Source organism: Choloepus didactylus, chromosome 5 (genome assembly GCF_015220235.1).
Source record: "Choloepus didactylus isolate mChoDid1 chromosome 5, mChoDid1.pri, whole genome shotgun sequence".
In the NCBI taxonomy this organism is placed as follows: domain Eukaryota; kingdom Metazoa; phylum Chordata; class Mammalia; order Pilosa; family Megalonychidae; genus Choloepus; species Choloepus didactylus.
In genome coordinates this window covers 15,037,466-15,051,918 of record NC_051311.1, presented here as the reverse complement: position 1 = coordinate 15,051,918, position 14,453 = coordinate 15,037,466, and the positions used below count along the sequence as shown (strand labels likewise).

Sequence of the window (14,453 nt, the reverse complement as noted above, 5' to 3'; positions counted from 1 at the left end):
CGGGTGCTTCCCCAATGTTTGAGGAGGGTGGGGCCAAGAAGATGGTCTCCCCAATGTGTGGATATGTTGGAACATTAACCCATGTGTTTGGAGAGGAAAGGGCTACTGCAAAGGCCCTTAGGACAGGTTAGACTCCCGCTTTCTCAAGCCCCAAAGATGCAACGTCGTTCTGTAAATGACTCTCAGACTTTGAAATCTAATGGAGTTTGTCCTGCAGGTTATAGGAACTGTTTTGGTCCTGTTAACCCTGTTTTCCTTTCAGTTTCTCCTTATGGCAGTGGAAATGTTTATCCTATGAATGTCCCTCCTTTGTATATTGGAAGCACATAACTGTTCTAAGTTCACAGATCCACAGCTAAAGGAAAATTATGCCTTAGGACTGACCACGCCTGTAACTGATTTCGATGGGATCTTGTACTTAACTATTGCTACTGAAATGAGAAAAAGTTTTTGTGATATTGTGATGAGATGAATGTATTTTGTATTTGGAAAGAATATGTTTTTCTGGGGTCCAGGGGGTGGAATGTGCTGGTTTGAATGTATTATGTCCCCCAGAAAAAGCCATATTCTTTGATTCAGTCTTGTGGGGCAGACGTTTTGGTGCTGATTAGATTTGCATGGAAATGCGTCCCACCCAACTGTAGGTGATAACTCTGATGAGATTTTTCCATGGAGGCATGGCCCCACCTATTTGGGGTGGGCCTTGATCAGTGGAGCCATATAAATGAGCTGACCGGCAGAGGGAACTCAGTGCAGCATTAGCAAACTAGAACAGTGCTAGAGGACAGGGTTTTGTTTTTTTCATTTTTGGTTTCTCAGTAAGACGGAAACAAATGTCATTAGGTTTTTAGGCTTATTGGTCTGATCCAATAGAGAGGGAGCACGGCCTTTAGTGAATGAGGGGATGAGATCCAAGGAACTAGGGAAGCAGGTGGCCTTGGATAGAGCAAGGATAGCTCATCCTCTGTGACCAGAATGACAGCATACCAGGAGGACACACATGCACTTGTTAGTGGGATGGACAGGTGGTTTATGTTTTTCAATGTAAAGCCAGATCATCAGCCGAGGTGGAGGAGTGTTGAGGTGAAAGAATAGTCCTCTCAGCGAGTGGAAAAGGCCACTCACTGGGGAACCATGGGACTGTGGAATGTGCTGCACATCCACATGAACTTGCTGAGCATGAACTTAAAACGGGACCAGTCTCTGTGGCTGTGTGTCACCTCTGGCATCACGGAGCTGCCTGTGCAGGCATAGAGTAACCAGGTTAATAGTTTACAGTGGAGCCTGAATTTGCTTGTTCTAAAATGGAGATCAGAGCTGCTTCAGGGGGTAATTTTAAGAATTAATTGGAAATGTAAGGAAAGACGTTTGGTCTTATGTTTGAATAGGGCTTTTCAGTTTATCATTCTGTCACAAAATTCTGGGGTAATATACTAGTATTTTTATGGATAATTTAAATAGCTCTATTTTGAGAATTGGGGGAAATTCACTAATATTAAACTGGTGAGGAGAAATTGCCAATTTTGGCTCTTAATATATTGTAGGCTAATGGTTATGCCATAATAATTTCCTGAAAAGCATACACATAGGGGACCCAAAAGGAATGTATATACTGTGACATTTTCTCTTGTATTTCAGAGGCAAGTGCAAAAACCTGTGATGGTGTCCAGTGTGCCTTTGAGGAACTTGTTGAAAAGATCATTCAGACCCCTGGACTTTGGGAAAGTGAGAATCAGAATAAAGGAGTAAAACTGTCACACAGGGAAGAAGGCCAAGGGGGAGGCGCCTGTGGTGGCTATTGTTCTGTGTTATAAACTCTGGGAATTCCGTCTCTTGCATATTTGATCAGATAGTGACATCTTTCTGTATATAAACTCCTAACTGCTATTTTAGGGACCTTGCAGTTTGCACATATTTGTTTTGCATCATGGCAGTAAATATTTGCAAGAAATCCCACTCACCGGCTTTCCCAGGTAAAATGTTATGGTAAGCATGCACAATTTGCAGTCTACAGTTTTTTATGTAACATAAAATAGGTGTACCTTTCTAAGTTACATTTGATTTTATGAATTACATTTATCATGTAATTTTAAAATCTATCCATCCAGTATATGTTGATACAAGGTCTGCTTTTGGTCTCCTCTTTGCTTAAATCCTCCTATCAATTACTGAATTACTTGGTACATAGAGTTCCTGGAAACACTGGGAGGTGTACATGTATTATCAAACTGGTATATTTCTTAAGGAATAACAAAGAGCATGATTCCACAGCTTTTCTAGGATGTGCACTGGCAGATTCTCTTTTAGTACTACACATAATTCTCGTGACAGAATGTAGCCCAGGCCACTTATAATTAAATCTCTTTTTGTTTTGATGATGTTTCTAAACTAGCATTGATACTTTAAAAATTAAAGTTTGGCCTTACTTTTTAATTTACTTCAATGAGTAACTCAGTTGCTTACCATTAATTCTGTGCTACCTACGTTGGATGAGAAGCCCCTTTGCACAGCCTGTTGGGTTATGTGGTGCTTGGCAGAAAGGCAGTAAGATTTTCCCTCATCTTGGTTTCACAAGGATGTGAATAGTGTGTTTATTGTAGCTCATATAGTACCACTTTCCAAACCAACCCTTTTTTTCATAAATGTTGGTAGTGTTCGTCCAAGAACCTCAATTGTAGCTTGTTTAATGTTTATGAAGGCCTGTATCTTATGACTTTGTAAATGGCTAGTTACTATTCAAAAACCTGTTTCTGTGTTTCGAGGGGTGGGGTAGAAACACTAAGTGACAATTTGAGAAAGGCATATTGCTTCCAGATTCTGATAAGTGTGGGAAAATACTGTTGAAATGAAAATCTTGATCATTTACTGTAACAAGTAACCAATAGTTTATCAAAACCAACTTGTACAGACTAATAAATCTTTTCCACAGTATTCAATTTACTAACCCCTTGCTATTGTGCATTGTTTTTTTCAATTGTGCTATTTAATTTATCTTGATCCCAGATATTTTAAGTTCCCAAATCAGTAGTTTGTTCTTTAAGGTTGGACATTATGATAACCCTCAGTAAAAGTCTATATAAGTCATGACGGATAAGCATTTTTGTGGGTCACTTTTGCAGTAAGTGTGTTAATGCATTTCAGGTTGGATTCTTTCTGCAGTGTACAGCTTCACAGATGAAAACCTCACAGTCTCCTTGGCTTTCACTTGTTAAGACTACATTGCATGTGTTAAAGGTTTTATACATTCTGTATGTTCATACAAAATATAAAACATTTACTACTATAATGTTGGAAAAAGGTAGCTAGCAGGTGTACTTACAGTTTGTTCATGTTATGTTAAAACTTTAGTTTTTGTGTATTTATGTGGCATCTGTATTGGTGAGACTTTTCTGTTTATTATTTTTTGCTCCTTGAGCTATTAATAGTCTTTCTGTGCATTGGATTGTCTTGATTTGGTCAGAATTTGGATACATGTGCGTTCCTTCAATATGACTTTTAAAAACTAATTTTGTTTGATGGATTTATATTGTAACCTTTTATAGTGTTTGAATAAATATAATAGCCTACTTTCCCTAGAGGCATTTGTGCAGAAAGTATTATATGCATCCCTCTTACTCTCAGCAGGTGAGGAACATCTGAATATAGTGTTATTTAAATTCTATTGTGTGTTCATTTTAATGTTTTGTGCAAGATTATTGCGTCATAGTGGAGGCTTCGTAAGTGAGGTCATTGTAATATCTAAAATCAGTCACTAAATGGCTTTTCAGAATCATTTGACGTAGTCTTATTAAAGTGCCTTTTGCAGAAGGTACAAAATAGAACAATTAGAATATAGTATTTGGAGTTCTAGGAATACTGACATAGCCCTAAACAAATAACAAATAACTGTTCGATTTATATGAATAGTTAACATTATCACTGAAAGCTTCCTTGGTGCCAGGTGCTGCTCCAAATGCAGTATTCTCATTAAACCTCACAGCAACCTAACAAGATTGGTACTCTTACCACTCCCATTTTAAGGATGAGGATCCTGAAGCAGAGGTATGTTAGGTAACTTCCCAGAGATCACATGGCCAGTCAGCATGGAGCTGGATTCCAGTCAGGGCATCTCTCCTCCCAAGCCGTACTCTCCACCACTGCTCTGTTTCCCAGGGCTCAGTACTAACTTTCTGTTGTATCACAGCAAGGTTAAGGTAGTTCCTGTTTCTTTATGACTCTCTCTTGTTGTATGTAATAGAGGTATTTCAGATTTCTTGGTTATAAAGTAAATCCCACTGACGTAAACCAACTACAGAAGTCATTTGATCTAAAAATTAAGGTAGTGGAGTAGATGGTCTCTTAGTTCTTTTGCCTTCTCAGGGTGGAATGCATATCCCTGTCTTAGATACGTACAAAGTCAGGATTAATGGCTTCCTAATTTCCTGTTAGTAATGGGATACGAGAAAAGACATTTAGTCTGGGAACAATTTTTTACTCGAAATTGAAATCTGGGGGATGTTTTCCTTTCAAGTACTAAATTATACTTAACACTTGCTATAGAGCTTCTCACTGAGTGCATTGGAATTGGACTTAATCTTGATTCATTGTAGTTTGCACATTCAAGAAGTATGCTTGATTCTGTATGAAGTGAGGTGCTGGTCCCATCGTTCTTAAGAGAATTCTTCTTACACCTGAGCTTATCCTGCCTGTGGGATAGCACAGAATTATCTTATATCCACTGTATCTTTAAATACAGTTTATTATATAGACTTTGTATAACAGATATTCAGGATTATAGATTTATCTAGGTATCTCTCCTCCACACCCATCCCCAAAATGGGAACATCCATCAGGTTGGAAAAGTTAGTCAACTTTTGTTACATTATGGGGCTTTACATTTTACTATTTTGTTGCTAGCTTACTGTTACATATTTAGCAATCAGTAATATTTCTGATTATAAAAGTGATATAAAGTTTGCTTAAATACTTCTTGGTTCATACACACACACATATTTCCAGTAGTCATGTGAGCACCTGTTTTCACCCTTGCCCCTCACCATCTTACACACACACCAAGAAAGGTTCTGTCTTTTTCTTTCTTTTCCAACCTGATAAGCAACACATTATGTACTTTTATTTGCATTTCTTTGATTACCAGTGAGATTGAGCACTTTAAATATGATGACTAGTTATTTGTAATACTTGCCCTATTTCTTTGGATACCGCCCCTCCCCCATCGCCACACAGGCCATTTGTGGGAGATTGTTGCACCCTGCTCTACGATTGGCCCAGTGCTGGCCTCATGCATAGTTCTGTGGGAGTGCCGGCCCAGATCAGGCTGCTGAGATAAAGGATGTCTGCAGAGGCTTCCTCAGGAGTTACCAAAGAAGACACAGCCTTGAAGACAGTATGGTGTAAGGATTCAGGTTCTGAACTTGCTGCAGCTTATTTATCTAGCATAAAGGAGCTGTCCTAATGGCAGTACCAAGAAAGTGAGAAAGGAACCTAAGCTGGAGTCTGATACAGTCCGGAGCCTCTGGATCCAGATTGGAATTCAGCTCTGTTTCTGGACTGTTAGGTACGTGAGCCAATAAATTCCTTTTTTGTTTAAGCCAGTTTGAATTGGGTTTTATTTTCTCTTGGAACCAAGTGTATGCTGTGTAAGTGTATGTATTCTTATTTGTAAGTGCTCTCTATACACTGAGCTCAATATATTGTTTGTTGGCATACAGAAGAAAAAGTGACTTGAAAAGTTCACTCTTAAATAACTATTAATGTTCTAGTGAGGTTACTTTCTATACACTTCTATGGATATATGCCTATAAAACTGTGTAAATGAGTTAACCTCCCAGTGCTATCTTAAGGACCTCTTGTTGCATAGGGTCTTGTGTCCTTGGGTTTCATCCTTCCTGTCACCAGAATGCTCCCTCTCACCCCACTCCTCCTGGAGGTAGTCAGTTCTGCTACCTGGCAGGTGTGCTCTGTCTGCATTTCTCCATACCCTTGTAATCATATACAAATCTATGGACATCGTTTTACTATGGCTTGCTTTATGGAGTCAAAATCCACTCTTTTCTGGATTTTGCTTTTCTTACCCGACAATAGATTGTGAAAATCCTTCCAAGCCAACTTAAATGCCATCTATCCTGTCCATCTGAATGATTGTACAGTATTCCATGGTATGGCGATGCACAAAACATTCAACCATTCTTCTACGAATAAGCAGTTATCTTGTTTTCATTTTTAGCCACTGCAGGTAGTGCTGTAATAAATATCCTTGTACATGTGCCATTTTTGCTTCTATGGGAGAGACAGGCCTAAGAGAGAGATCCATGTGTATTTTTTAGTTGTATATTTTGTAAATTACTTTCTGAAAAATCTGTCATAATTTACATTTCTATTAGCAATATGTGAGTGCATCATTTTCCCTGTATTCTCCCTTGGCAGGAGGAGGTGCTCTCACATTTTAATTTTTGCCATTTGATCTTTGTAAGGCATAATTTCACTACTCTAGTTTGCATTTTCTGTGGATCATTTTCATCTTTGTAGGCTGTTTGGACTTGCGTTTCTTTGAAATGGTTGTTCAGATCCTTTGCCAGTTTTTTGGTTCATTTTTTTTTTGTGGTTTTGTTATCAATTATGTGATCTCTTTGTTGTACAGATATTAATCCATATGTGTATGCTACGGGCATTTTTTTTCAAACCTAATAGTTGTTTTTTGACTTCATATTCCTTTACCCTTACAAATTATTCTTTGTATTTTATAGCTTTGGAGTTTTCTCTTAAATAAGGAATTTTCCCCAACTCTTAGATTATACATAGTTTTCTTAAACCTTGTCTATGATTTTTAATTAATTTATTTTAATCCTTTAATGCACTGAATTTGAAATACCACTTTTGTCCTAGATTAAATTCCTGTAACTATTGGAATCTACATTAGGTCTCTGAATTCTATTTTAGGGACTTGTAACCACAAAAAAATAATGTATTTCAGTGTAATTGGGTGGGGTTTTTATTGTTTTTTTAGTTCTGTGTAGGTTTTTTTTATGCTTTAAAAAACATTCTTAGAAGGGTTCCACAGGTTTCATCAAATTGCCACAGGGGCCTGGTGAAACAAAAGTTCTGATGGTAGTAATTTTAAAATATGTTTTATAGCTGGTAAGGCAGGTCCTTTCTTACACTTTTCAAAAAATTTTTTATCTGAGTCTGATAGATCACTTTATCCTTTGCCCATTTTTCCATTTTGTAGTTCCTTCTTTTTAATATATTGGTATGAAGGAGTTTGCTTCTTTTAAAAATTGTGATTTGGATACTAAACCTTTGTTAGTAATACATATTTCTGCTGTCTTCTCCCAGCCAGTGATTTGTCTGTTGAATTTGTTTGGAATATTGTATAAAATTTAAAATTTTGGCTTAAATTCTAAACTAAAATTTAAATGATTTCATTTAGTTTTTTAAAAATTGGGATTCTAATTGGAATTGTATGATATTTCTTTGTTGATTGTGGGAAAATTGTTAATTTAATGATAAGCCTTACCATGGGATATATTTCCGTTCACTCAGATTTTATACTGTTTTTCAGTAATTATTGTTTCCTTTATACAAATCCTGTACTTTATAAAAATTGATTTTTTTGTCCCTTGTGTGACTAGAATAGTTTTTTTTTTTTTTTCATTTCAGAATGTGTCTAGTCATTGCTAATAAAGATGACTTTTCTGTCTTACATCCAGCCACCTAATCAATTTCTTTAATTTGCTGCTTTTGATTAAACAAGGGTTTATTTATTTTTCTAGGTAAAATAAAAATACAATTTGGTAATTTTTACATATTTATATATTTACTTAGAGGAAATGGCTGGCATCCCTTGTTTCTGGTATCATTTTGAACCTGTTCCCTGACGAGGTGTTTGGAGGAAGCCTGCTCCCCTTTCACGCTGCTAAGGCCAGCACACCTCAGCCTCTCCAGCAGAAGCTACAGTGAGGCTGGGCTATTGGGTTTCTGTAGTTGTAGCTAACTTCATTTTTGCAAGATTCATAAAAAAAAATTGGGAAGATTGCGATCTTTTTTCATTCCGCAATACTTTGTTTAAAAAATGAGTATTGCTTCTTTTATTGCAAGTTTGCTAGATGTCAGTGTGGCTCTTGGAATCAGATGGGGCTCATAGCCCAGCCCAGCGACCTTGCTGCTGAACTTACCTCACCTTCTTGGGCCTCAGTTTTTCATATTGGTGACTGGGGAGAATAGTTGGCTCCACAGCTCCATCGGCTTGTGAGGATGAAACGCGTTAGAGAATGTGAGGCCTGGCTGTTAGCTGTTGGGCAATGGCCATGCCTTGGTGTGGGTCTCCTCAGTTGTTCCCTTGTCTTTAAGTTGATATTTGTAATTCACATAGAGTTATGTTCAAAATTTTTCTGAGCAAAGTGGGACATATTCAACTCATTAAAAGATGTTTTTCTGAGGTTGTAGTTTCTCATTCCACATTTGTATGTGTGTATTTTTCTTTTTTCTTTTGCGAACAGTTTGTATATGTGATCTTTTTGGTGATATTTTTGTTACTTTAGATGAAGCAAAAAGATAGTTTAGAAAGGTTTACTGGAAAGAAATGACACAGTGATTTCTAAGTAGAGAGGAAGAGTAGATGAATGGAAAGAGATACCTGCTGAGAATACTGCCAGGTGCCTCCATCACAAAGACCTGGATATTGTGAGCAGGCTTACCTCAAACTCCACTGCCTTCCATGGCCTCAGCAGCTGGAGTGCACACTTGTAAAAGGAAGTCTACGCATTCAGCATGCCATATCAAGAAATAGACTCCTGGCCACATGACTTTTATCCTTTTTAGATTCATGCTCCTTTAGCCACATTTTCTTCACTAGGAATTTAAAACCAGTTAAATATCCCTATCTGTCACACACCACCTTTTTAAGGTTAAACACACAACCAACATTTAGTTTTTTTTAAAACAACACCAGTAAATTTTACAGTACCAGGTAGACTGCATCACCAAGTACATTTATAAGCATGTCTGTTTACATGTACTTCTTAGACAGTTCACTTTAACAGTGATACTGTTAAATTGCTTACAAAATAGTTTCAGGATTGCAATACCAATGGAACCATTGGCCACAAACCTACAAAGAAAATGTTGAAATTTATTTGCACTGGTTTTGTCCTTATATTGGTCTTACTTTAGATCTATAGTCAGGTGTTCAAGTTACTTGAACAAATTCTTGTTTCTACAAAAAGTGTGGTTTTATTATCAGTTGACTATAAGTTGAGTTCATTTGTTTTTTGCTTGTATGCAATTTTAAGGTTTACTTTTCATCCCTTTTAAATAATATTTTGAATATTTAAATGTTTATATTGTTCCAAAGTCAATACTGTATAAATAGTCATGTTGCCATGCCTACCTACTCCATCCTGTTCTCATATCCTCCCCATATGTAATCGTTATCAGTTAGGTTCTGGTTTATTTCTCCTGTGTTTCTTTTGCAAAACTATGCAGTAATTTTTTTTCAGTGTTGTATACAAATAAAGCAGTGAATAACTTTGTGTATATGTTGTTTCATATGTCTAGAGGATAAATTCCAAAAGCGATCTTTAAATTCATCTTTTTGAGATATATTTTCCATACAGTAAGAGGAACTCATTTTTAAGAGTGTAATAAGCATCCACACTTATGTAACCACCACCAAAATTAAGATATAGAACATATCCATTACCTTAAAAATTCCCTTGTGCACTATGCTTGGTTATCCTTCTTAAGCACCTCCACTACACCTGACTGCCTGGAGCTTTGGGGGTGCTCCGCTGGTAGGTTTGCTCTGGGTTCTATTGCAGTCACTGCCAGCATATCCTAGATGTCGTTTTTCTCCTCTTTTGTCCAGTAGAGGCATCCGTCTTCTCCTTTTTGCATTAATCTAGAAATATATTCTTCACTTCCTTCGCTATCAGGATTTATTCTTCAGCTCCTTTAATTTAAGGAGTTGAATTTAATTCCTTTAATTAACATGGTCTTGGGAGGCCTTAAGAACTAATGGATATGCTTTGGTATACCCTTCTAAGCAAGAAGCAGTCAGTTGTCTTTTAACCCTGCAGTTTAATTTTTTTTTTTTTTTTTTTTTTTTTCCCATTTTTACGTGGACAAAGTTTTCATTTATGGCTTTTGGATTTCCCTTTTAGTTTACGGGGAAACCCATCCTAAGGTTATATAGATATTACAAGTTTTCTAGTGTTTTCATAGTTTTATTGTTTGCTTGTCTTTACATGTCGTGGTATGAAATCCATCCGGGATTTATTTCTGTTGAAGGTGTGAGGTGGGTCTAAATTTATTTTTTTTTCCAGGCTGAAAAATTATGCCAACAGTGTATTAAATAAACCCTTTCTCTACTGAATAGGAATTCCATTATTTATTGATATATACAACAAGGATTTATTTTATCCTTCCAAATTGCCAGGCACACTGTTCTAGACCGGAGGCATACAGTGGTGAATAAATCAAAGTGAACAGCTTCATGTGATTTATGTACTATGATGAGAAACTTACAGTAAACAAATAAATGATTTTTTGATTGCAGTGAAAGAAAATTGACCAGAGTAACAGGATAAAAAATGAAGTCAGGGTCAAGCAAGTGACATCTGAGCTGAGACCCAAGTGAGCAAGAAAAGATCCTGCTGTGCATGATCTGGGAGGTGAGCATTCCCAGCAAAGGGACCAGCAAGTGCAAAAGGCCTGAGTAGACCCAGAGGGCAGGTTCAGGGACTAGCAAGGCCAATGTTTGGAGCACAGGGAGTGAGCTGGAAAATGGTAGAAAAAGGAAGCAGGGATCAGACCATGTAGGATGTTGGAGATCTTGGTAAAGTGCTTGGATTTCATGCTGAGTGGTGGGAAGCCACTGGAGATTTTAAATGGAGGAGTTGTATCATTCAGGATTATAGTCAGGCATATATAACAGAAAATTAAAAATTAATAGTTGTTAATATGCAAGGGTTTATTTACTTATACAGGAGAAATCTAGAAGTGGCATTATAAGACTGTGGTGGTTTCATTGGCCATTTCTATCCCAAGGCTTACATCTTCATGCCCAAAATTGGCTGCTAGAGCTCTAGTGGTCATATCCACATGCCAGGCCCCATGAAAGAAAGAAAGGGCATACTTCCCAACTGGGTCAGCTCGCTTTAGGGAAACTTCCTGAAGATACACATAATACCTGTGTTCCCGTTTATTTCACTGACTGGAGTGTAATCAACTGGGCACACCTAGCTGTAAGGGAAGCTGGAAAATCTAGTCTTGGTTAGGCACATTGCTGTCACCGATAGTGTAAAAGTTAATGGTTGTAAGAAAGACAGAGAGGATGGTTACTTGGTAGATAATTACCCAACTTTGTCACAGAATGTGATCTGAAGGATGTTTCAAAAACTCACTTAACTGCTATTTGGGGTCAAGAGTGGAATCAGGGAGATGAGAAAGGAGGCTGTTGCAAGGTCTAGGGAATGGATGATGGGAGCTTGGACTAAGGGTGGGCACGGAGGAGATGGTGAGAAGTAATCACATCCAACAGATACTCTGAAAGATACAATAAAACTTACTAATGGATTGGATGAGGAAAAGAGGAACCAAAGGATGATTCCTGGGTGTTCAGCACAGGCATCTGTTCCATAATGAGATAGGAAATATTGAGAGAGAAAAATCATGAATTTTATTTTGGACTTACTAAATTCAAATTGTCCATTGGAGATCCAAGAGGACATTTTGAATAGAAATTTGACTATAAGAATCTGGGACTTGGGAGATAAGAGATTTGGAAATACATATCTGAGAATCATCAGCACATAGATGGAATTTAAAGCCATGGACACAAATGAACCCTACGACCTTCCACTATTTGGACACCAAGAGGGAGAGCCAGCAAAGGAGACTGCGAAGGAGTTGCCTGGAAAAATCAGGAGTGTATGGAATCCTGGAAATCAACTGAACAAAGAGTTTCAAGAAGGAAATGGTCAATAGGGATAACAGTCAATGCAACAAGCTTCCTGGTAGGTCAGCATTTTCAAAGTGCATTATGTGTATTAAATCACAGAATCCTTCCAGAATTCTATAACATAGCATTGTCATATTGTCATCCTTTTCAAATGAAGAAAGGTTGGCTTAGGGAGCTATGGGACTAGCCCATGTCCTCGCAAGTGATTCAAGACCACCCAGAGTACAAACTGCTTTTAAATGCTCTACCCTGCTGCAGAGTGGAGACCTAGAAGAGAATCACGTTGGGTTTGCAAGATGGAGGCCATTGGTGATGGTGAGAGATTTTGGAGGTGTGGTGGGATGAAAGCCTGGTGAGAGTGGGTTAAAGAGAGAATGGAAAAGAAGGAAGTGCAGGCAGAGAGAAAAGACAACCCTTCACGGGCTTTTGCTGGAGCAAAGTAACTGTAAGGGGGACTGGGTTTAGGGATAGGGAGGATGGGAGATGTTACAGAATGTGTGCTGATGGGAATGATCAAGAGCAAGAAAATAGTCAACAGTCACAAGGAGACCTTTTAGTAGGAAAATCCTTGAGTAGGTGAGAAGGGATGGGATCCTGTGAAGGTAGTGGCTTTGGATGGGAGCAGAGAGTATGTAGCTCCTATACCAGACAGGAAGACTGCGTGTGAGCACAGATGTGGACAGGCTTGTAAGTTTGGGAATAGGTGTAAGAATTTTCTTCTGAGTGCTTCTGAGAAAAGCAAGATCTTCAGAGTTGATCCATGTTGTAGCATGTATCAGAACTTCATTCTTTTTTTTTCTTTTTTTTTTTTAGCACTTGTATCCCTCTGTTTATTTTTTAAACAGTTTTAAATTGGTCCATTGGTCTATACATATGGTGCTAGTACCATGCTGTTCTGATTAGTGTGGCTTTGTAATAAGTTTTGAGATAGGGAAGTGTGAGTCCTACAACTTCATTCTTCTTTTTCAATGATATTACTGTCATTCCAAATAAGAACCCTATATATTTTAAGCCTTAACTTGCCATTCCTTCCTCAATAATGGGGAAGGTTTGAGAAAAGAGAAAGCAAGAAATAACCATCGAGGAGAGTGGGAAAGAAACTTTATTATGACAATGTAGAATTGGCAATAGTAGAATTGAGGAGCAGTGCCAGGTGATCATTTGAGATCTGTGGTCAAAAATAGAAAGAGGCCAGTTTTTGTGTTTTTCTCCAGGCATGTTCAGCTGGGGACCAGAGTGGGGGGAAAGCTGAATTTAACCAAGCTTGGATCTTCCCAAGGTAGTGAAATGGGGATAGATACACAGGTGATTTGAGGGTGAATGTAAGGCACAAACATGATATCGATGCACTATGGAATCTAAACTGGGTAAAGGTGGCTCAGGAGAAAGCAAGGGGAACTTGTGGATGAAGAAAAAAAGTGGCAGAACCAAAGGTTGGGTGTTCCTAATGGGGTCATGTAAATTGGCATGACAAGTGAGGTGGAAAAACAGGCAATGTCAGAAGATGCTTGACATTGAGATTAGGTGGATCATGAACATTTCTTCAATCAAAGAATAAGTTCCTACATGGCTGGTTCTGTTTTTAGAGCCTATTCTGATACACAGTGTAACCTGTTGTCAAAATTGTAACCATTTTGATTTACAATAGATTCATAAGTCAGCCCCCCCACTACTTTTTTTAACAACTATTATCTTGACAGTCATACCTAGATACAAAATAAAATCCTTTGGAATTCTGATAGAAGCTGCTTAAATTTATATATTAATTTGTGAAAGTGACATTTTAAGGAGTCCTCCCATCCAGAATGATGGCATGTCTCTTTCCATTTATTCAGATCTTGTTTTATGTCCTTCAATAAAATTTTAGAGTTCCTTCGTATAAGCCCTATTTCGTTTTTATAATCCTAGGTATTTTATTAATTTTTGGTAATACCAAAATTATATGTATCATTTTTTTCATTTCCACTTCTCATTTTTTCCTGTAATAAAGAAAAATTACATTTATATATCTTATAAACTGCATTTTACCAAATCTGCTATTAGAGAAGTTGTGGGTTTACAGAATAATCATGCATAAAATACAGGTTTCCCATATACCACACATTATTAACACTTTGCATTGGTGCAGAACATTTGTTACAATTGATGATAGCACATTTTTATAATTGTACTATTAACGATAGTCCATGGTTCAACTTAGAGTTCACTATTTGTGTAGTGTAGTTCCATGGATTTTTAAAATTTTAGTTTTATTCTGTTACCATATATACAATTTAACATTTCCCCTTTTAATCACATTCTGATATATAGTTCATTGCTGTTCATTATGTTCACAATGTTGTGATACCATCACCAGCATCTGTTACCAAAATATTACTGTCATTCCAAATAGGAACCCTATACATTTTAAGCCTTAACTTCCCATTCCTTTGCCCCCATCCCATCCCTTTGTAACCTGTATTCTAGATTCTGATTTTTTGAGTTTGCTTATTAT

The 14,453-nt window shown here is 37.4% G+C and overlaps 1 protein-coding gene across 3 annotated transcripts in view; it reads left to right on the top strand.

Moving 5' to 3' along the window:
* RAB18 (RAB18, member RAS oncogene family) overlaps positions 1-13,841 on the top strand; it is a 45,607-nt gene extending 31,766 nt beyond the window's left edge. For 2 of the 3 annotated variants that reach the window (XM_037835581.1, XM_037835582.1), the window contains exon 7: positions 1,639-5,590. In XM_037835581.1, the coding sequence (XP_037691509.1) occupies positions 1,639-1,814 (176 nt within the window). In that variant the 3' untranslated portion in view covers positions 1,815-5,590. Of the gene's footprint in view, positions 1-1,638; positions 5,591-10,555 lie in introns of those variants that run through there. The other variant, XM_037835583.1, reaches the window with a different exon arrangement.
* The last annotated feature ends 612 nt before the right edge of the window (positions 13,842-14,453 follow it).